At 39.5% G+C, this 23,864-nt stretch overlaps 1 protein-coding gene across 1 annotated transcript; it reads left to right on the top strand.

Annotated features, from left to right (window-relative positions):
* Positions 1 to 219: 219 nt before the first annotated feature.
* Positions 220 to 21,910, top strand: lactbl1b (lactamase, beta-like 1b). The gene is made up of 6 exons (XM_036559928.1): positions 220 to 340; positions 6,532 to 6,638; positions 12,419 to 12,576; positions 17,115 to 17,362; positions 18,740 to 18,845; positions 20,932 to 21,910. Exons 1-6 carry the CDS (start codon positions 235 to 237, stop codon positions 21,908 to 21,910), a joined length of 1,704 nt encoding a protein of 567 aa, XP_036415821.1. The 5' UTR covers positions 220 to 234.
* The last annotated feature ends 1,954 nt before the right edge of the window (positions 21,911 to 23,864 follow it).

Genomic DNA, 23,864 nt, shown 5'->3' with positions numbered 1-23,864 from the left:
CAGGGATTTTGAATATGATGACAACAAGCAAGTCTGGCATCAGGACCTAATCCCTCAATTAAGCTTTAAACGATTTGAAATGAATTGTATGTAATGTGAAATTTCTTTATTTGGATATTTGAAATGACCGAATGTTTTCTATCCGCTTTGCATGTATAATTGCTAATTTAGTGTGTTTGTTTGTTTCAGCCTAGTCCAGCAGCTGCCATAGAAAGCCTTACCAAGAGCAGCAGGATGAAGGTGAAGTGGACTCATCTGGGCCTGGTCTTCTTCCTAATGCTGTCCATCATCATGACCGGCTGCTTTCTCTGGCAGTATCACCTACCAAAGCTAATGCCAGGTAAGGCTAAAACCAATCTGAGCTGTGAACAGCCTGACCAGTTTCAGTCCAGATGAGCTTCTGTGAGTGATAATAAAGATATTTAATGAAAGTTGTTTTGGTCAAATTATCCTCCTCAGTCCCAAGACTGGACACTTCAAAAACATAACAGTGTTTTGTTATGAAACATGTTCTGTTCTGCATATTAAATAACATAACATATATACTAAATAACACACACATATACACATATATATATATATATATATATATATATATATATATATATATATAGCACATTTACTATCACCACTGTAACAAGACACAAAGCAAGCACTGAACCTTTTCTGTGTTCACTGCATTCAGAGGCATGCAAAACATTATGAACTCTTGGAGCTCACTGGATTGTTACATAACTAATAAAATATTAAATCATTTCCATAACACTTTTCATATCACAATAATAAACAAAGAACTTTTAAAAGTATATACCTTGATTTACTATACTCAAAATTAACAAAATCACTGAAACAATCAAGGTCACTGATGAAAATAAGCCAGAATACATTACTTATATTACATTTTATGCAATATTGCACATATTAAATTATATACTTTCTTTATTAGCCCACTGTCAGACAGAAATAACATTTCTGCAGTGTTCAGGGTTTTATTGAAGTCTGTTATGTCAATGATAACAAATATGTTCATTCTTCAACATCTTGCTGATTTCATGTGCCTAATTTCAATGTCCAGTATAATGGCCAGTGAAATCTATTGAAATCACAAAAAAACTTTATTATTCCCAAATTAATTTTAATAGAATTAATAGAACATCATCTACTGTCACTCCTAATGTAAAGCAACCCAGCTGCACAGATGCTCACGGACGTTATTAAATGAAGAGACTTTACTGTTTGAAATGTGATCCAAGCTCATAGTCAAAAACATGTACAGGTCAGATCTAAAACGGTCCAAAAAGAGGAAAAACAACCAGGCAACCAAGATCAAAACAGCAAAGACAAAAATCAGAGTCAAAGGTCCAAAAACACAGTTCAGATCCACTAAAGGCAAAATCACTCAGTAGCTCAAAGAAATGAAGGAATACCTCGCAAATTGCTAAGCTAAAAGCCCAGACCTATAAACTAACTGACAAGCAAAATAGGCGTAACAGATTAGCATTCAGGTGAGGAAGAGCATCGATTGGTTGTTTTTAGCTGATCAGCAGTCACGTGATCACCAAGAGAGTTCTGGGAAGTGTAGTTCTCAGATCCAGAGGAATGCCTGACACCTAAATACACACATGATTCTACTTTCAACAAAGTTAACAAAAATCTTGATTTTGACTAATCAAAACATAATTTACTACTTTCAGTCCAAATGTTCAGATTACTGGACATTAAAATTTATCTACAAATTTGTGCATATAGAAATAAATATCTACTATTTCCTTTTTTTACTTTTCACAAGAGGGACATTCTAGGAGGACAGTAAACATTTCTGAAATAAATACAAAATCATTCAAAAATTGTTTCATTTAGTCAACGGCCAAATTTAAGAAAACATTCTACTAAATGATCACCCAGGTTCTGTACAGCATCCTGTAAAAACACCAAAGTGAGTGTGGAGAAATACCTGTTTCTGTAGAGCTAGAATGCCTGGGGCGAAATGTCCAGTATAATGGAGGTTCGGAGTGAGGAGGTTAATGCAGTTCAACCACACTGTGTGCAGCCCTAATGCCAGGCAAGGCCGGCAGCCCTAGAGGCATCTCCTGAATCACAATCTGCAAGTCTCTTACTCTTTCAGCTCCCACGCTGTTTTCTGTCTAACGCTCCAGAATCCATCGAGTGTCAGTCTTCATGCGCAGTAAGTGAGATGGTCAGGGACTAAACCCAAATTACAGTGATCACAAAAACCCATCTCAGAGCTTTCGTAGCCTTTTCACGCTCTAGTCCACTGCATGAGGAGGACTTTGAGGGTGATTTTTGAACAGCTGGGGTTGTAACAGTATGTATACCTTCTGACACAGCGTTACACTACATGTTGGAACATTGCTGTGAGGATTTCTTTGTATTCAGCCACAAGACCATTAGCAAGGTCAAGTCAATTGTAGTTGAATTTGGTTATTAGCTCTAGACAAAATTAAAACTCTACTAAAAACCCTACTGGTTCAACACAGTGAGACTTTTACTGTAAAAAACCTTCAATCTGAAGGACAGAGTTGAATCGCTACATGCAGTAAATGCAGTGTTTGAGGGACCAAAGCCTGATAAAACGATTCAATATAGCACCAAAAAGGGTTTTTATGTTGTTGTGAAGTCAAGCTTGTAACAATAGAAGAGCCATTTTTGGAGCTACTTAGAACGCATTTCCAAAAGGTTCTATATAAAACCATTTACCACACATTCTCCAACAATCTGAAGAACATTTCACCACCCAAAAACTTTCAGCGCATAAGGTTCTTCAGAGAACTATTGTCTTTAAAACAGAACCCTTGAAGAACCATCTTTTTTCAGAGTGTGCACGGGAATTGTAGCCAGTTATGTAATTCACCAACTCTTCTCACTACATGCCGAGTGGAATATCAAACATTTCCCACAGCAAAGGCTCAGCTGTACAAACTGAGAAGCACATTCAGGCGTAGTGTTTATGGTAGTTGTAGTCCATCGGGTAGTTGAAACACTATAGAACAAATGTTCGTTAGTTTGGGGTTCTAATTTCAGTGGTAAAGCTAGACATGAATTGGGATTTTACTGTTCATCTGCAAAAAAAAACGTAAGCACAAAGATATCTTTGGCTGAAGCATTGCCTGCTGTGTTTATTTAGAATTAACTGATTAAGTTAAAACCCACATTTTAACACTGAGAATTACCTTTAGATAATAAATGATTTCACAAATCTGTGACAGCATCCATACACAAAATCATGCTGGTGTGGGTTCATACATGCATTTCATCTCTGTAATGATGGGCGTAAAAGCTACTTGAGTGCTAATAGGGCCCCCTTGTGGAGAATCGGAATTATTGTGCAGAAAATTAATTCCATATATCTCATAAAATTAACAATAAAATACAAACATTTGACTTGCTGCTTCATTTGTCCCACTTGCAAGAATGAATACCTTTTAGAAGTACTATTGGGGAATTGATAGCACCAGAATACACAGTGGGAAAAAGACAAACCAGTGGAGGCAGTGTTGGGAATCTCTGGGTCTGGACATTCATGTGGACGTCAATTTGACACGTACCAAATATTGTTGCAGACCAGGTATTCTCCTCCGTGGCAGTGGTATTCCCTGATGGCAGTGGTCTCTTTCAGCAGGATAACGTGCCCTGCCACACTGCACGCATTATTCAGGAATGTTTAAGGAATGTTTAAGGAACTTTACGCCACCTTGCAACTTACAGGACTTTGAGGATCTGGTGCTAATGTCTCGGTGTCAGACTCGATAAAGCACCTTCAGAGGTCTTGCCGACACTAAGCATTTGGCATGGTGACCTTAGTCTAATGTGTGTCTGCTCCAGAGTGTCCCGTTCTATTGGCAATGCTCTTCTAAAGAGATTATACAAGCTGTGTGTGTGCAGTTAAACTCCTGTGTCAATGGATTTACCTTAAAGTGGCTGAATTCACTAATTAAAAATTGCACACCAGTGTTTTGACGTACAATTATCCCCAAATAAATAAGAAAATGTTGAGAATCTGCACTGAAGTTCATTGCTGTTGCTCTTTCTGTTTAAATGAAAAGGTGTAGCAGTGGCTGTTTGAGTCACTGGCAGATCCTATTAAGTTCTCTTAGTGGGTGACGACTGGATTAGAACATTTAAAGGCACTTGAGTACCTTTATTCAGAGGTAAGGATTGGAGGAGTTATATATGTGCACAGTGAAGAGTAACCTGAGGCTGCCGGCCTACTTTAGAAAGGCGATATATGTGGCTTAATGACATCACTTCCTGTACATGCCCATTTGAACAGGTCCACTTACCACATAGGTGCACTGTGTATTTCTACAAACACAGATTGCAGTCCATCTATTGAACTGTAACTGTTAGCCCTATCTTCCCTCGTCATGAATGGTCAGGACTAGAGCTTGAAATATTTGGGAGAGCATGACGAGACCCAATTGCTCATGTTAGGTTTCAACATTTGTACAAAGGTACGAATTTCAGGCTTGGGTTCTCACAGCCCACTTACCAACAGATTGTGATTTGGATTTAGAGTTTGCTTTTGTTCATCCGTTCTTTATTTTTCACAACATTCACGACCTTAAATCATTTTTCACCCACTGAGCTATAAGACCATGTGAGTCCATGTGAGAAAGCAGGGCATAAACTTTGAATCAACTGGGGTAAAACAGTTTAGTGCAGCCAAAAACGTTGAATTTGTCGGGTCAAAAAATGCTTTGTGTGAACAATTCATGATGACTGGAAAAATAGAAATGCTCCAAAACTGCTTGGAATAAAATCTCTTCACATTAACGTACATTAAAAGTTAAGAATGTTTTCATGTTCTGGAGCAGCTACACAGAAGCCTAAATTCAGTCTAAATTCAGGCTTTAAAGCCCCCCAGTGGAATCCAGTATCTTCGGGATGAGTTGGAGTGGCGTTTGTGATCTAGAAGTAATGATCCAGCATCAGTAGCTGACCTCACTAATGCTCCCGTAGCTGATTGCATTTAGATCCAACAGCTATGCTGTTTGCTATCCGGTGTGGTCCAGAGGAGGATGGGTTCCCCTTTTGAGTCTTGGTTCCTCTCAGTGTTTCTTCCTCTTGCTCTTAGGGAGTTTTTCCTGCCACTGTTGCCTTTGGTGACTAAACTTTGACTTGACTTGACTTGACTATTGTAAAATCTCCCAAGAGAAGTAGAAGCTGTTACTGCAGTAATGGAGGAACAACCTCCCGATTAATACCCTTCATTTCAGAAGAACGCTGAATGAGCAAGTGTCTACAATATATAGGGTTGGCTTCCCAGACCGGGATTAGGTCTAGTCTTGGACTACATTTTCCTTTATATTGAAAATCTCCATTCAGAATGCTGTCTAGGCTTAAACCGTGTCCATGAAATCTGCCAATAGCGTAGTAACATGGTAATTTAGTGAGATATTAAACGAGACTGTAAAATGCCCCGTGTTACATTAGCACTGCAACTAGAACTTGGGACAAACCCTGACTGTGTCACTCTTTTGGCATGAACAGTAATAGTGAATGGATTGAGGAGAGCTAGAAAATGAGGTAAGAGGAAGAGACTTTGGGGACATTGCAGAGCAAAATGGTCAGATGTCTCCACAACATACAGTTGTAGCAAAGGTTTGGGTGCCCTTAGTCACATTTTGTTGATTTTTAACCTGATTTACTATTATGTTACCTTCATGAACGCTGCACAGACAAACTCACAAGACATGTGTTGGTTTACTGGTGGTTTTGGATGGTAAATAAAATGGCTATATTTTTATAATATATACAATACAAGATTTATTTATCAAAATTCAGAGGGATGTAGATTTAATAACCGATTTCACAGCTTTACAAATGTAATATCTTCTGATACTGGTGGTCATCCAGATCCCTTTGTCCTGCACAGACAGCCTTCCTCTTTGAATTTTTTGCGCCATGCCTAAATCTGCTTTCCAGTTTTTCTGGAGTTTCCAGAATTTTCTGGAAAATGTGTGCTGCACTCTTGTTTGACCGTGTTCGAGCATATTCTAACACACAAAATGCCTCTTAATTTCTAGTGAACGCCGTTCTTCACCCTGAAGAAAACATTAAAAATTAAACTTGGTTAGTTTTTACACATTTTGGTAAAATTTGAGATCATTTGAGGGAAAATTGGCTGCTGTTAGACTACGGAATGATGTTTTTTGGGACACCCTGCATATATGTATGAAGAAAAGAAATATATTTGCATTTTTCTTCAAACATGGCACATAAGCCTAAGCTGAGGCTGGTACCAGTTTCGTACAGAACACACAGTCAGGACGTGTTTTATTTGTACCTGAAACTGGCACATAAGGCTTCATCCGTCTGGCCCGAGATGTTTTGCTGGGATAATTGGGTACGTTGTGTTCTGACCTCACTGGGATGCACTCTTCTGCTCGTTTAGTGCTCCTCCACCCCAAAGACAAATTAATGTATTATTCTCGCAGAAACACAATGACAAACACGTGCACCTGTTTTATGTTTGTTTGATTTCTTTTCTTTATTTTCTCTTCTTTTTAGACGAAGTTTTGGGGAAAAACTCCAGATCCGAGAAGATGTGTCCTCGTTTTCCTGAGCCCACTCCACTGGAGCATCCCATCCCTTACCTGAAGGAGGCGCTGGAGAAAGTAAGGCATTCCCTGCATTCAAAACAACCAAAAACACTTAACTCACTCTCAAGCACACCTCAGGACGTCCTACACCGCTGAACTCTAACAATTCAAATGCCAGTAAGGCTGCGCTGCAGACGCTTCCCTCAAACAGTGCTTCAAACTCTGCTCTTTGACACCTCTTTTTCATGCCGTTCCCTCTTTAACATCTATTTTCCGTACTTTTCAATGCTCTGAAGCAAGAGCTTAGCGTTCCTCGCATTTTAAATGTCCATTGATATTCAAAATGTACCTGATCCTCGCACGAGCTGCTTGGAAACCCTGAACGTTCTCCTGGCCTCAGTGTAATTTGTATGCCTATCAAATACAACATTTGACGAGCAGGTGCTTTATATTCCAGGTGCTTGACATTCTGACTAATATTCATATGCCTTGAGCTAAAGGCGCTCTTTCCAATGCATGTCAGACACACAGAAGTGTTAAATATCAAGGTGTTACTGTGGGGAGAGAAGAGTCTCATCTGTTGAATTTATTACTATAGTAAGATTTATGATATAAGATTTACGGAGTTCGCAGACGACTGCTTGTCCACCGTTTCTTCTGAAATCAAGGGTGTTAATAGGGGAGTAACAGTCCGCAGTAACGGCCTCTATTCTTCTGGGAAGGCTTCTTGGAACATTGCTGTAATGATTTGATTGCATTCAGCCACACGAGCATTAGTGAGGTCAGCTATTGATGTTAGAGGATTAGTTCTGGATCACAAACTCTGACTCGTCATGGAGCTCCAGCTAATAAAGTTAGACACCACTGTCTTTGCTTTCTCTCCTGTGGAGTAAACACTCTCTATATTTTCAGTGCTGACCCCCAGAGTAAGACTCTCTCCACCGCTTACTGTCAGTTGTCCTCTGTAATATTTTAAGTGTATTTGGGGGGCACAAAGTAATGTGGGGTAAAATGTTACATGGATACTTTATGAAATAATTCAGATTCAAGCAGAAGGTGCTTTTAGTCATCTTGTATTCCTATAACATCATCATCTACCTTAGCCAGGTTAAAGCACAGCCGCCACATGGAGGGGTTAGTTTTAACACACAGCTACATCTAAGACTGGCTTTACATGGTGAAACTTTCAAGCAACTTTAATTGCTTGAAGCCTACATGAAACTAAATCGCACATGAGCTGCATGGTAAAGCCTCCTGCAACTCACTCAAAACTCAGCTGCAACAGCTGCAGGCATTTCATGAAACAGCAAGTCAAAACACTAATAATGCATCACATGATCACAACAAAACACAGACGTTCAAACTATTGATTTCACCAAATCAGTTCACAAGAAAATAAACATTATTATTATTTCAATTTACCCAGCATAAGAGCCCCAACATAATTAATAAGGGAATCCATATCCCCTCATAAAAATTCAAAACGGTCCATTTTTTGGAAGATTCAACAACATGTCTTAATCTTATACGGCACTCTGAAAGTGGGTACTCTACATACCAGCTCAGTTTTGACCCTTTGACTCAGTATTGTTATGTGTTGTCAATATAATCCAAAATGTACACAAAACACTTTTGGAGTATCTTTTTAAAAAATTACATGTGAACCACCTCATGGACCTGACTTATAACACACTCACTCACTCACTCATTCACATTTAGCAGGCTTTAGATTCTCCAAAAGGGGGCGCCATTAGCACTTAAATGACTTTTGGTGCTTCATGACACTGTGTTCTTGTTTTCTATGGATCCACTTAACCAGGAAAAAAAAACATCAAACCCACTAACTGAAATGTAGGTCCTCGGGACCCCAGAGAATGCAGTACCACTGCTCCATAGCTTAGTGCTGAATGGGATTCATCCTGGGTGGAATAACCCGGCTGACGCTTGGCATCGGGCATGGTGACCTTAGGTTCATGTGCAGCTGATCCAGAGTGTCCCATTCTATTGACAAAGTTCTTCAATGCAGATTTTACTGGGTGCAAGTGAACATCTATGTCAGCAGTAGGTGCACCTTAAAGTAGCTTAATTTGTTATATTTGAGTTTATTTAGCTTCAACACTCAGCTTTAGCGTCTTGTACCTTGTCGCTTTTGACTATTAGCATACTAGACCTACATATCTAGACCTGGTCTGTTCAAGAGGTACCGATGTCTGAATGCTCATCTTTTCCTACCAAATTTATGTGCTCATCCTTGGCTGGTGAGACTGTGCAGATTCAAGGATTAAACTCGGGATCATATGAGGATCTTTCTCACTACCTTTCCTCCATGTATCTCAGGAAGGATTCTCTTCCAGCCACTGTTCTTAGTCAGAAATATCCTTATAATAAAGTTTAATAATACTCACTCACCCTCTTGCAAAAATGATCTTGGCATCTGAGGGCAAAGCATGACTTAATCCCTCTCAACAGTCTGTTGTATCCAGGCTTGAGAATCTGCATCCTGCATATTGAGGTCATTACTCCACTGTTACGGTTCCACCTAATGACACCCCAAATAAAGATTTGACAGTTTTCTTTTCCAAACTATTGTAAAAGGCACATATATTTTTTTGGACCAAAGTGAAATGGGTGAAATCTTTGAGTGCCAGCATCACAACAAGGGGGTTGAGATTCAATGCCTTGAAAAAACATTTAACCCCCTATAAAAGTCATTAGCACTAGCACAGATTGCTCCAGACAGGATTTTTAAAAGTCAAAATTCATTCTTTTTAGATGTTTAAAAAACATTAAAACCTAAAAAAATGATGCATAAGTATTCAACCCCTTCAGGCTACTACTTTGCCCATTTTCACCCATTGTTCCTGGCAGATTTGCTCCAGGTTGCTCTGGATGATTGAACTGCAGTTTTTGCTTGTGGACTGCAACTTTCAGATAGTGCCACAGATCGAATGAAGATCTGGACTTTGGCTTGACCATTGTAGAACATTCACCTTTTTGTTCAACCATTCCTTCTGTGCTTTGGCCTTGACCTCGGGATCAGTGTCCTGCTTAAAGGTGAAGTTTCTCCCAAGCTTTATTTTTTGTTTTTTTTTTAGCAGAAAAGATAGTGTTCTAATAATTCACAGGTAGAGGCCAAGTGTAAGCGAACTGTGTCTTCACTAGGGCAATCTCTTTCATCTGTGTGAAGTTGGAGCTGGGGTTGAAAACTTACGCAAACAGCATTTTCTTAATTTTATAAAACCTACATCATTAATTAACGTTCATTAACTTTGAGATTCAGTCATTTAAAATAAAATATGACAGTACAAAATATCAATGCGTCATTTGTAACCCAGATGAATCTGATGACTTCTAAGGTGGTGTGAATACTTTTGCAAGACCCTACATGTGGTCTTTGGCGTTATTTCCCTGGGAGGGCTTTGAACATTTGTTCTTTCATGAAAAGTGGCAACAACTAAACAGATCTGAACAGTTTTAACATGGTAAGTAGTTGCAAACTAGTATAGCAAACATGCTGGTTTATTAAAAGGACTTGGAAAAGTTAGGTGTCCTGAAACTTTTGATGAGCATCGTGTACAGTCAGCACAGTATGTTCTCTCAGAGAAACAGCAGGGAAGATGAGAAAGGTGACCCCTGCATCAGTCATACAGACCCAGAGCCTTTACCACCTGTTTGGAAATGGGATTTCATTGGGAACTCTGGCTTCTTCAGAGCATCATGTTCAGAGCTTTTGTTCTGTTCTGTTACATAGTTACAGAACGTGCTGTTTAAGAACCGGTTCTTTACAGATTATTAGATTTACAGATGACTTGACCAAGCCTATAAGCAAAACATTGTCAATTTTTGTCAGCTTTCCTTTGTTAAAATATGGGAAATAAATCCTGAAAATGTGGAACTGCGAGTGTAAATTTTATCTCCTTTTTGTTTTTTTTGGTAACACTTTCTATGAATGTCGCATTTGTAAGCATCTATAAGCACATTTATAACATGTTATAATGTATTCATAAGGCATTATAAACATGGTTATAAATATTTATAAAAAAGAATTACACTGAATTACACTTTATAGCCATGTTTATTATACATTATGAATTGTTAATATAATGCATTATAAATAGTGTTAATAACATGTTATAATGTCAGTGCCAAAGAAGTCAGTCCCAGCTTGGAGAGTGCAAAGTAAAGACAAATACCAAGCTAACGGTGGTGAACATTACCTTTCCCACATTGAGTAAAACACTGATGGCAGCTCTAGTTTAAACTCTGACATTTGAAGCCTGTAATGAGCTTTACTGTGAATGTTTTAGTGTTTCAGTAAATCCTTCAGTAAATACTTCAACTTGAAGCCTCACTCTGAACACTGGAGGAGGCTTTAGTACAGTACGCTTCACTTTACTTAGAGCGGACAAATACGACTTATGAGCTCTTATAATTTGTTATGATCAGTACTTATAATGTATTATGTTAACAATTCATAATGCATAATAAACATGGCTATAACATATAATGCATTTTTATAAATATTTATAGCTATGTTTATAATGTTATAATGCATTCATTATAGACATGTTATGAATGTGTTTATAGATGCCTACAAAGGTGACATTCATAAGTTACTGCAACAAAAAATCAATTATATATTTTTCTAACACATTTTAAGACAGCGCTGAACCCCAGAACTTACTGACTCACACATACAAATCATTCTTTACATGTTCAACAATACACGTTGTGCATTATAGCAACCTTGCAGAGGTTTGCTAACCCTCCACATAGCTTTAAAATAGAGTTGCACCAGAAATTTAATTTATTCATTTAATTATTTATTTATTACTTTTTAAGCCAGGACCTCACCTGGTCCCTCCAAACCAACACTATCGTAAGATCTGCCCGTCAGCGTCTCTTCTTTCTGCGCAGACTCAGGAAGTTTGGTCTGCCTCCTCAGATCCTCACCAACTTCTACAGATGCACCATAGAGAGCATCCTCACAGGCTGCATCACTGTCTGGTACAGCAGCTGCACTGCCTGTGACCGCAAGGCCCTTAAAGGAGTGGTGAGGACAGCAGAAGCCATCATAGGCAACAGACTACCAGCCTTAGAGGATGTCTACCAGTCCCGCTGTCTCAGGAAGACCAAAAAGATCCGGTCAGACAGCAGCCATCCAGCACACAGCCTGTTCACCATCCTGCCATCAGGCAGGAGATTTCGTAGCATACAGGCCAGAACAACCCGGCTAATGAACAGTTTCTACCCACAGGCTCTCAGGCTTCTGAACAAGCTGTGAAGCTGTGGGTCCTTCACTAAATACCATCTCACTCAGTCTTTTTGTCAGTATTATTATTATTATTATTATTATTATTATTATATCATTTCATCTCTGCTATGGACAATAACACTTTAACACTAAGCCACTTTAAGAACAATAACAGTCACTTAGTCACTTTAAAATGTATATTGTCTGTATATTTGTGTACATTTCTCTATATTTGTGTATATTTTTATCTGTATTTTCTCTATATTTTGTGTATATTTAATATATTTCAGTTAGTTTTTCTTGTAATTTTATTTTTACTTATTTACTTTCTGTAGAGTGATTAGCTGAGCCTCACCACAAGCATTTCAATGCATAAATGTCCTGGCATGTTGTGCAAATGACAAATAAACTTGAAACTTGAACTTGACTTTGTCCCTATTGGATAAAAAAGTCATTGAAGAGGAGTTTCTGAACCCCAAAGCTTATCCACATGCATGTGAATCATGTGAAGCTTTATCCACTGATTTATTCATTCCGTCTTTTTTCACCGATTTCCATCCAACTCTTAACAGTTCTGCCATGTTTTTGTCCCTTTTTTCAGGTGGACGCTTTGCTCCGACAGAGCGCCAACCCCACCGGCCTCCCAGCGATGTCAGCCATTGTTATTTACAACGACACTGTGCTGTGGACGGGAAACTTCGGCAAGAGGAACGGGAGCGACCCCAATTCAGCGCCTCCAAACGAGTACACCATCTACAGGTGAGGTACAAAACTGTTAGCATAACTATTAGCATAATTACTATAAGTACTATTGTTGTGTAAATAATGTCTCGGTCGGAATTCATACAGCATAGAGAACTCAGTGGAGGCGCGCTGGGCCGAACGCTAAGGGCTCTTATTGCTAAGCCTGAATTAGCATGTATGCCACTGTTTGGCAGACTGCTCATCCACATGGGGCCTCAGTCACGGCAAACCGAGAACATTTTCTCAACATCCCATTAAGAACCTCTCTAGTTTTCTGAGACTAACTGACAGGTGGGCCTCGCTCCACACCAGACTGATCATTTGTGTCTCTTTTTCAATGGAGTTGTGCACAGAAGATAACATTTGTGAGCCAATTACAAGCTCCAGACGGTTCATCTTCTCAGAGGCTAAAATTGCTCCATTTACATTTTATTGTCCAGCACAGACTGGAATCTGGAATAAGGGCAGCTACAAAACACAGCAGACCAACTGATCTTTGGAGAAAATCAGTGAATAAAGAAACCGAAAGAACGTCTGATATGATTAGCATGTGTGTGTTGAATCAAGTGAGTAAGTTCTGAGGTTTAGAATCTAATAATGTGTTTTCTGCTTGGATTAATAAAAAAATTGAATAAAAAGTTTTTTTGGAGCCCCAAATGAGGCTGAATCTTAATGAAAGAAGATGATACACTTATTTGAATTCCAGGCTATGAATGCTAATTACTGTGGGTAATTACTTCTATTATCCGGTGCATTGTTGGGTGTGAAATGAGTACATGAAGCGAACATAAGTGAATGAGGTTAATTTTGCATTTTGTTTGTTCAAAGGTACACATTTCTAAAAAAAACCTTTCCTCTCACGATTATGTGAGTTTGTTGGACTCATGCAAATGTTTGCCTATTGCTTTGTAATTTGAAAGAGCTTTTAATTGTAATTGCTGTAATAATTCATGAATAATCCTCAAAAGGGCTCTTCAATGTAGACTGAAAAATGTTTTTGTTATTTCAACAACAACAACAACTTCCTCTTTACAGCCTAATGTGCAAAACAATACACCTCAACTGTCGCATCCCAGCTGAAAAAAAACAGCACAGGCCACCATGCATTCCATGCTGGTCTAAGCTGGTCTAGACTGGTCATCCAGCATGGTCATACCAGCATCCAAACACAACCTATGCTGTTTTTGCTTGTGACCAGGCTAACAACTTCCATTGCTGCTGACCAGCATACAGCAACCAAAACATAAAATAGGCTGATTATGCTGGTGACCAGCCAGGGAGGTTCTAGCAGGGATAATATCACAGCCATCACTGCTAGGAAAACCAGCATAGACCACCAGAGCTGTTCACCAACAAAACCAGCGTTTCGCTGCTGTCGGAAGAAAATCTCGTATTTCCAAAATGGCAACTTTACAGGAGAAGGAAAAAACATACTTTACTTTTAATGTAAGTCAATGGAACCAGAGTTTTTTCCAAGTCATTCTGGGTCGTTTCTTTTAGTCCACTCATCATGAAATTTACATACAATGTAAAGACAAACAGGCATTTTCAAACCATGCCAAAAACTGAAAAACAACAAAAATGGAGTTGGGAGGTTTTCCTTCAACAGCAGAGATATGTTGAGTTCTGATGCATGACCACGCAGGCTGACCTGCTAAACCAGCACCAAACCAGTGTAGACCAGCATAACTAGGCTTAGACCAGCACTGAAATCAAGCTTATCTGTGCTGTTAATTTTTCAGCAGGGATTTTTGACAAGAGCACAACCACCATTATAACTTTTAATGCTGAACATGCTACTCAGCACAGTTTCCTTTTTCTGACGTCAGCCGTGTGGCGCAAGTACGTAATGAATCATTAACGTGCAGCGTTAGTTTCTGCACCTCAATAACTGTTCAATATTCTTCCAGCCTCATAGCAGCTTCCAGTAACATGAGCACTGCGCTTGTCCTTTGAGGTGATTAGCAAAGGTCAGCAGGGTAGACTGTGTAATGATCCAGTGTTGAATACAGATGAAACTGCTGTTGGATCTGTGACATCAGAATAAAAACTTTATTCTCCTTCTTTTCTGGAGGTTAATCCATATTTAGCTTTGCTGATGCTGCCTGACCTTTGCGGGCATCTTTGTAACGTTACTGATGCTTCCTAGTGTCAACATTCGCTCCCTTCTTAGTAGCCGTATGGAGGTTTGCTCACACTCAGCTTCAACAGTTCACTCTGTACATTGCAGCAACCCTGCAGAGGTTTGCTAGCTTCGACGCATAGATATACATACCTAGATGCCGTGTTGGGTCCAGCCAGGCATGTCAACGGCGCCACCATTTTGGGGCGGTCAACATCGCTGCTGGACTGCATTCAGTACCATTACAGAGCAGGAGTTTAATAAATTACACTATTTTGAGAATAATACACTCAGAAAGTGGGATAGGATTATATAACGGAGGGAACGCAGCGATCCACACTCATGTCTGTGTGATGTTTGTGTAGATGTGGTTGTGTGGTTGGTGAGGCACAGAGAACCTGTTGATGTGATTGTTTTTCCTCTGGTTTTATATTAAGATTATTTCATTTAATAGTCTGTTCAGGATCTTAACAGTATCAGTAGTTATCAGTAGTTATTTATTTACAGTGATGGTTGAAGCTTTGTAGCTGGGTAAGTTATTTCATTCCTTAATCTGTGTAGATATTCATAATAGATTAATGTTAGCAGCTTCTTACACGAAGCTGAAGTTGGCTTCTGATTCACCAGCATCTTGTTTAAATTTTCCTGTTCCACCTTAAATGGTGCAGCTTCAGGCACAAGAAAGTGACTGCCACACCATTTAAGGTGGAACGGGAAAACTCGAACAAGAAGCTGGCGAATAGGAAGCTGACTTCAGCTCCGTCCTTCTTACTGTGTTTTGGGGGTTTATTTTATCTTTATATGTATTAAGATTAGAAGTGATTCACACATTGATGGATTTGCTGATGTGTCTGATTGTGTTTCTCGCGCTAAACTCTGTTTTTAGTGTCAGGTCCAGACTGAATACTTTCCTGCTGGTCCGGACAGCTACCGAGAGCAGATCCGTGCAGCCTGGATTAATCTGTGTCTGGGGATTATAACTAAACAAATGTGGTGAAAATCGGTTGAGTAATAAGGAAGTTGAGGCTGATTTAATCCTGAGACTCTTCGTCTCTCAATACAAGTGAATCTGTTCACAAGTGGATCTTGACCTCTCCAACATGGCGGACACGCAGACACATCGCCTCAGATAGAGAACAACAGACAACACAGCATCCAGGAATGTAGATCTATGGCTTCAACAGTTCACTTTGTATGCTGTGGCAACCTTAAGGAGGTTTAATGTTCTTTACAGCTTCAACAAGTCGCCTTCATACTGTAACAGCCTTGCAGAGGGTGGCTGATGCTCCTCATAGCTTCAACGATTCACTTTCCCTGTTGAAGAAACAGCATTCCATGCTGATCTAAGCTAGTCTATGCCAGTTTATTCTGGTTGATCTGGTCACCTAATATGGTCATGCTGGTTGACCAGAATACCAGCTTCTGAAACACTACAAATGCTGGTTTTGCTGGTGATCAGCATGAAAACAACTATCACTGCTGACCAGCATCCATAACACAGCATATGCTGGTGACTAGCCATGCTGATTTTATAGTAAGGTCATACATTGTAGCAACCTTGCAGAGGTTTGCTAATGCTATTCATAGCTTCACCTATTCTGTAGTAACCCTACAGGTGTTCCATGAAGCTCTTCATAGCTTCTTGGCGAGGTTTTTTAGGTTGCATTGGCTTTTTCTTCTCTAGAGTGAAGACCACGGACACACCAGCCTGAAGTTCATACTACGCAAGGGTTGTTTTAAAAGTCAAAGGAGTGAGGCTGTACCTTCAAGTCACTGCCTGTCACTCATTCGCACCCTTTGTCAGCACTTTCAGCATGTCAGCTATTTTTTATCAGCCTGCCGTTTAACTCACTTTGTTGAGCCTGTCAACCCTGATAGCTCTGATGTTGCTCAAAGCTAAATGGCCTCCCAAACAAAGTGCACTGTGTGTCTGAGACTGATCAAACTGCTAAACAGGTGAGATAAGCAAACCACCTGGTCACATTCTCATGCTGTAGCATCGTGGGGCTCACCATTGTTAGAACATGTCAGGAAAATTATGTGGAGCAGAAGGACTAAAGGTTTAAAAGGGTTTTAATGATTCTACCTCTGAGGGAGTGGAACACGTCAAAGAGAGGTTCCAGATATGTCAATCTCCACCACTGGCATGTTCAGTTATAATGTCACACTGGACTCTGGTGGAACAAAGTAGAAGTTGGTGTTATGATAACTGCCCAGCATACAGTCCGTCTATGAAAACTGTACAAAACAGCCTGTTAAAAATACATTATGGTTATGATGCACATTTACATGTGACAGCCCATTCAACCTGCAGCAGTTTAGCAGCTTATATCAGGAGAAAAACAGCAGAGTGTAGAATATGGGCAATGAAGAGTTCAGACTGCACATCTCTACAGAGAAATTCTGACTCTTTGCCTTATGATCTGTGTAGGATTGCTAGCCTGTCCAAGATTTTCCCCACTCTGATGCTCTATCGTCTGTGGGAGGATGGTAAAGTGGCCTCATTGGATGATCCGTTGGAAAAATACGTGGAGAATTTCACCATCAAAAACCCGCTGGGCAAGAGCAAAGACTCAGAGCTGAAGTATGTCACCGATGGCCTGATCTTTCTGGACAGTGGTGAGGTCCAGATCCGCTCATCCTCCGTCACTCTGAGGAGAATGGCCAGCCAGCTCTCCGGTAAGTCCTATAATTCATATCTTAGCCACTTTCTAGGTCTCTATCTGATATTTACGTTTGTGACACATCCGTTCACATTCACCCCCCGAGAAAGCTGTGAAAACACAATTTATGTCAGAGCAGAAGCTCAAAGTGTCTCTGCATCTGATAATTCAGCAGAAATAGCAGGGTGTTTATGTGTAGGAGAGAATGGCTGTAATAGGTTGGTAGATCAAAGTTTATAGATGAGTATGCATCACAGAATTCTTAACAAAAAAGTAATATATAGAAAAATTAGCGAGATATGTTTTAATTTTGTAATTTATTGACTGCATATCATTTACATCAGAACAGAAACCTTAAAGATGGAATATAAGGAAAAACATTTAATACAACAATTACTTCAAAGTCATTTTTGGACCATTTCTACTGGTTCATTTATCATGAAACCATCACCCTGAAACCACCAGAGTAACTGCTGTTTTCCAATTATGCAAAAGATATACGATACAAGGTTCTTGCGCGACAGCAACAATGTGCTCTAAGGCCATTTTATTGGAAACCTCTGCCTTGTAGCTAAAACTTTAGACTGTAGCCCATCTGCTGATGTACAATTTGTGCTAGCCATCATCTACCTCTTGATAAGTGGTCGGTTTCTTGGATGAATACTTTTGGGTGCTGGACAAACTTATTAGTGGCACTGACACATAACTGACATGTATAAAACACATCTGAGCCTGATACACTGCTGTGCTGAGAATGGCCCACCACCCAAACATCTGGACAATGGTGGTCCTATGGGGGTCAATTTCCATTGATAGATGAAAAACAGGGCTGATAAGCTGCGCAGTGACAGATGGGATACTGTCAGTAAATGTAAACCTCAAAAGTGCATCTTTGTGGTAGGTGTACCTGATAAAATGGCATTGCCATTAGACAACCTGACTCTGGAGGCAAAACACTTGGCAATTTGTCAGACTTGATCATTGTTTGTGTGTTTTAATCTGTCAGAATTTTGCATGAGCAGTCTCATTAAAATATCCCAAAACAAATTATTCAATAATGGGTTTAGGATTATCCAAGTGGCAGTAAATCATCATTGTCTTAATCCATTACTGTCCATTTTCAGTAGCTGATGGAGGGCATTCAGAGTTCGTTAAAGCCCACTGTGACAGCCCACTGACCTTCTGCAGATTGCAGCTTCCATCATTATAATCAAAAGTCATTATAATCCGAACGTTCCTTTTCTCCAAGCCATAATAAGCAACATCTCATACAAAGAAATCACTGTATTTTACCTTTGACACACTGTACCAGCTCTATAATCCACAATTCCTACTCCAGTTAAATTATGAGAATTCATATTTTCTATTTCTGGCAACACTGTGACCCCTGCAGGTTTGCCTAGACGACTTCGGGCCACTAACCTGCTGTGGAAAGGCAAGACTCAAGCTGCGATCAATCTTCTACAGGATGACGTGCTGGTTGCAGATCCAGGAACCAAGTATGTCTTAAAGTACAGTGAATAAACTGCATGTAGATGATTCAATTTATATATTTATTTTACAATCACTGTAATACCAGTATAAATAATTAGCATAAAATTCCAATCTAAGGTCTATAGCACTGAGAAGTTTAAGTTCCACTATGCCAGATGGAACTGGCCAGCTGACTGTGTGAGATGAATGGCTTATGTTAAGTGAGAAAAAGAAATGGGATTCCTATGGGACCCCTACCGAAAAGGAGCTGAACGCAGACCACCTGCGCGTAAATATCTATTAACCTTTAGACGTCGAGGGCACATTTAATAAAAGAGGCGCAAATTAGCGACAGTCTACAGACACTTTGAGCTGGTGGGGGTGGCCAAGAGCTTCCAGGCAAATGAACTCAGGTGCTACTTCGCAATTAACTTTATAATTATATGAGCAGCACAATGTAAACCCCTGTGTGGTTCATGGGCTTTTTCCAGAAATGCATATTTTCACCATATAGAAGAAAAACTACTCTGGTTCTGGTTTAATCAGGTTGAAATGATGAATTATTTTCTCCAGATTTTTCAAAAAAAGGTATTGCTTTTCAAAAAAATGTGATTATTTGACATTATACAACAGTTAGTTCCGGCCACGTAAGCTGATTGGTTGGACTGTTTTTACTTCTTACTTTGCCACAAACAGAAAACGGATACTTTTAAGATCACATTTGACCGACAGCCGATTTGGTCAGACTCTGAAGATGAGACGACACTAAACTCCCAAACTGTCAGTTGGTCTGTGTGGAGCTGGAGAACGAACTGCCGGCTGTGCAGCGAGTGGGCGGAGCTCGTTACTCTGATGTAGCAACAAGCTGCTCGTTAAGGAACTATAATTTGGTGAAGGAACTGCGAACATTAAAACGTATTAAACGCCGCGTTCACGGCCCAGTTTATTAATTTATTACTTTATTTATTTAACTGCTGTATAAAAGCAATACTCGAGGAGTGTGATCACCAATAACATGTTATTTTGCGATAATACACTCCCTCTCAGGTACTATTGCTTAAATAACTCATTATTTAAAAAAAAGAAAATGACAATTTTGACATAATAGTTCAGAAATTTGAGAAAAGTAATTATGTTTTTAAGTAATTAATATATATCATTTAATAATTATTTTATTCTCATTGGGAACATATTGAGTTCTGTAGCGAGCACATTTGGAAAACGAATGATATTTGTTAATTGCACTGAACGCATTCGGGTCATTTTAGAGGAAATATAGGGTTTTAAACTTACGGTGAGGGTTATCTTATCTACCTGCATCAAAGGCTGTGATGTTTCTGCTACAGAAGCCAAAGTGCACAAACAGTAGCTTTTACAGATCAGGGACTGCAGAGCCAAAGGAGTTTAAAGTATTTTGTCAGTGTCAAAAAACACTCATTTTTGGTGTTCTGCATCATTTGTGGACAGTAACTGTCCTTTACATTCTGTTAAACTTTTAGGGTGAATGGACCAATAGAAATGGTCCAAAATTACTGGAAAAAAATCTAATTACATTAACGTGCTTTAAAAATAAAGGTTTTTTTTCCCCTCTCTTGAACAGTTACCATGTTGGAGATCCTTAGCTTTGTTTTGGACAGGAGTGATTTGCTATCAGTCTCAGTAAAGCAGAATAGGTAGTTGATTGTAATGATTACCTCACAGGATTTTGTGGTTTGAGAGGAAAAACCTGTGACTGCATAAACACATAAGAGCAGTAATAAACCCTTTGACCTCATTATAGATGCGAGTAAGGTTAATGAAGGCGGAAAACATTAGTAAATCTTATTATTAGTTATTATTAGTTATTATTGTCATTTTGCAATGCTACCTGATTATAATTACATACACACACATTCAGTTCAATTTATGGCAACATTGTTTTTCTTTCAGCAAAACATGAATTACAAATTCAAATCACAGATTCAAAGAACATTTTTCCTCTTTCACCAACACAAATGTGGTAGATTAAAGGCTGGTGTGTCTTGAGCAACAAAGGAGGGTTAATATAATTTATCTATGGCTTCCAAAAACACAAAGCTGATGTTTCCTCTCAAACCTCTTTTGTTTCCAAAGATGTCACTACAGCAACTTGGCTTTCTCCTTGTTGGCTCATGTCCTGGCGGAGAGAGTGGCGCGAGTGAACTACCAGCGCTGGATTTCCGACAACATCCTGGACCGGCTGGGGATGGAGGACACTGGCTTCGACATCACCCCCAGCGTTCAGGGTCAGATGGCCGTCGGCGTTTACGTCAGCGGGCAGCCCGCACCGCTTTACGACCTTGGCTGGTATCGCCCCTCGGGTCAGATGTTCTCCACAGCAGCTGACCTGGCCAAGCTGGCCATGACACTTCTAGGAGCTTATCACCGGAAGCTACTGGAACCAGACACGCTGAAGATAATGCTAACTCCTCTGTTCCGCTGCGATAAGGACTATTTTGCGAACCGCACAGGAACACCGTGGGAGGTCAACGAGCAGCTTGGCTACGAGATGGTCCGCAAAGACGGCGACCTGGACGGCTATTCTGCCACCTTCTCCTTGGTTCCCCGCCTCAAACTCGGCTTGGTCGTCTTAATGGCTGGAAGCAGACCTCAAAACCAGGACATAGTGGCCAAGGCTTATTCGTACATTATTCCGGCCATGGAGAAAGCCTTCAGAGATGCCAAACGGGTTCTTGTCCCTCCACCAAATCCTACACCATACGTGGGGTTCTACACATACGGCAACATCACCTTCTATGAGATCAAAGCAGGACCGGGTGGAGTCCTCATCATGCAGCAGTTTGGCCCTCAAATCGAAGACCTTATTCCTGAAAGATATCGGACCATAAAGCTGAACTACCTGGTGGATCGAGTCTTCAGGGTTGTGTTCGAGAAAGAATACCCCTGTGTCTTACACGTCGGCTCCGCCTCCGTCTCCTTAGAAGCCCAGGATGGGCAGCTGTTCAATTTCTATGTGTTTGACAAAAGAGGGATTTCTCCTGGTTTTGACGCTCCAGGTCTGAACACTTACAACGTGGTCCGAATAGCTCGAAGACCCACGTTTTCTAACTGAGGTCTCGTAAAGTGGACACTGTGCAGCAAACGAGCTTAAAAGAACTGAAACACTACAATTACACCGCAAAACATTTCCTGGCAAGTGACAGAACCTTAAATATAAGCCATGTAGCCAACATTTCCCATTATGAGACTGTTACAAGATTATCCAACCTATTTCTAGACATTTGTACTGTTTTAATTCATATACATTTATTTTAGAATTAATTGTGTTGCTTGACACAACTTTCCTAGTTTCAAGAAATAATGCTGAAAGAAAAAAATGCATCTGCTGGTGCATTAAAATAAGTTTGCATGGAGGTAAAAATAGAAAAAGGTTGAATAAGCTTACAATTTTGACAACAATCTCGTAATAAGAAATATGATATGTTGTCTATATGTATGTTGCTTTCATTTGTCTTGATATTTCATGCAGTGATACATTATGTGTCACAAAGCTTCTCATCATCTCCTCTGAAACTGAGGGTTTCAACATGGAGTTTATCCCCTCTTCGCTGCAGTTACAGCCTCTAATCTCCAGGTAAGGCTTTACACTAGATGTTGGAACATTGCTGTGAGGATTTGATTGCATTCAGTCACAAGAGTAGTGAGGTCAGGTATTGGATACTTAGCTCTGGATCATGAGCGCCACTCCAACACATCCCAAAGGTACCGGATTGGACTTTGTACCCCTCTTGACCTTCTTTTACACCATATTTCTCCATGTTCTCATGTGTAAATATGACCCTTTTGTACATTAATCAAATTTTATACACATTTTACAGAAAGTGTTGTTTGCCTGTTATTGTTTAAGCTCTCCATTTTATTGTTGTGTGTATTGATGAGCTCCACATTAACGCTCACTGTTAATCTCTAAAGGGTTTAGACTTAGTAAATATGAAACTGATATGCCAAAATAAACAAATCTACAAAACTCAAATCCTCCATGAGCTGAATTTAGTAGAGCACTAAGCTGTGCAGTCTTGGCCAAAGCAAAAGCTGCTGCAACTGTTTTTGAGATCATGTTGAAAATAATCAGAGATTTATCCAGTTTATCCAGTTTGGCTGCAATTTAGTGTTTTGGAAATGTCTGGTTTTAATAAACGTGCTGACATTTCTGTACAGAACCAAATTACGGTTAATAATATGACACAGTAATGTGTGTGTGTTTTAAGTCTAAACAATAAAAAACAGTTTAACTGAAAGTGTAAACTGAAGTACTATCATAAGTAACATATGTAAAGTATTAATGTTTAAAAGCCACTTTTTTTACAATTTACAATTTCACAATATGCAATTTTACAATTCTTCATACCCCTCTTTGCTAAAACACAGCTTTTATGCCTAAAATGATTTACAACTACAAAAACACTGCAAAGGCATCTCAAAACAAACTCATACCATCAAAATATCAATATTTGTGATAGAAAAATACATCAATCACAGATCACCTCAGAAACGCTAACAACTAAACGCTAAGAATAAGCATTAAGGTAGATCCACTATTTACGTGTATGTATGAAATAGCTAAGAGCAAGTCGCTCTATCATTTAGTTTTGCATTGCAATTACTTATTCTATGTCCAATAACTCATTACAATGGAAATAAAATGCAAAACAAACTGTATATTTTTATTGTACAGAAAATAAATAAATAAAAACAAACAAAAGAAATTAATACTTCACATAATGCAGCAAAAAGAAATGACATAGATGTCACAGTAAATGTTTAGGCTACTTGGTCTGCTTCATTTGCCCACATGTCCTCTCTTGCTTAAGTGTCCCAAAGCTAAAACTCTTTGGGTGCATTAGAAATGGTATATTACTGTATTGTACACAGCAAACTGCACTACTGTATACAGCCTGCTACACTTCATCAGCAGTATACAGTACAGTCTCCAGTATACAACAGAATCCATGTGCCGTATTACAGGACAGGGGGCGTGACTGGACAGCCAACAACTTGGGCTGAGC

The sequence above is a fragment of the Colossoma macropomum genome, unplaced genomic scaffold (genome assembly GCF_904425465.1).
Source record: "Colossoma macropomum unplaced genomic scaffold, Colossoma_macropomum, whole genome shotgun sequence".
Taxonomy (NCBI): Eukaryota; Metazoa; Chordata; class Actinopteri; order Characiformes; family Serrasalmidae; genus Colossoma; species Colossoma macropomum.
Note: the sequence above shows the minus strand (reverse complement) of the source record. Positions and strands in the feature narration are given on the sequence as shown.

Coding starts and splice junctions, on each gene's coding strand:
- lactbl1b (XM_036559928.1), top strand. CDS start 235: ATGAAGGTGAAGTGGACTCATCTGGGCCTGGTCTTCTTCCTAATGCTG. Junction 341..6,531: donor CCTACCAAAGCTAATGCCAG/GTAAGGCTAAAA, acceptor TCTTCTTTTTAG/ACGAAGTTTTGGGGAAAAAC. Junction 17,363..18,739: donor AATGGCCAGCCAGCTCTCCG/GTAAGTCCTATA, acceptor TGACCCCTGCAG/GTTTGCCTAGACGACTTCGG.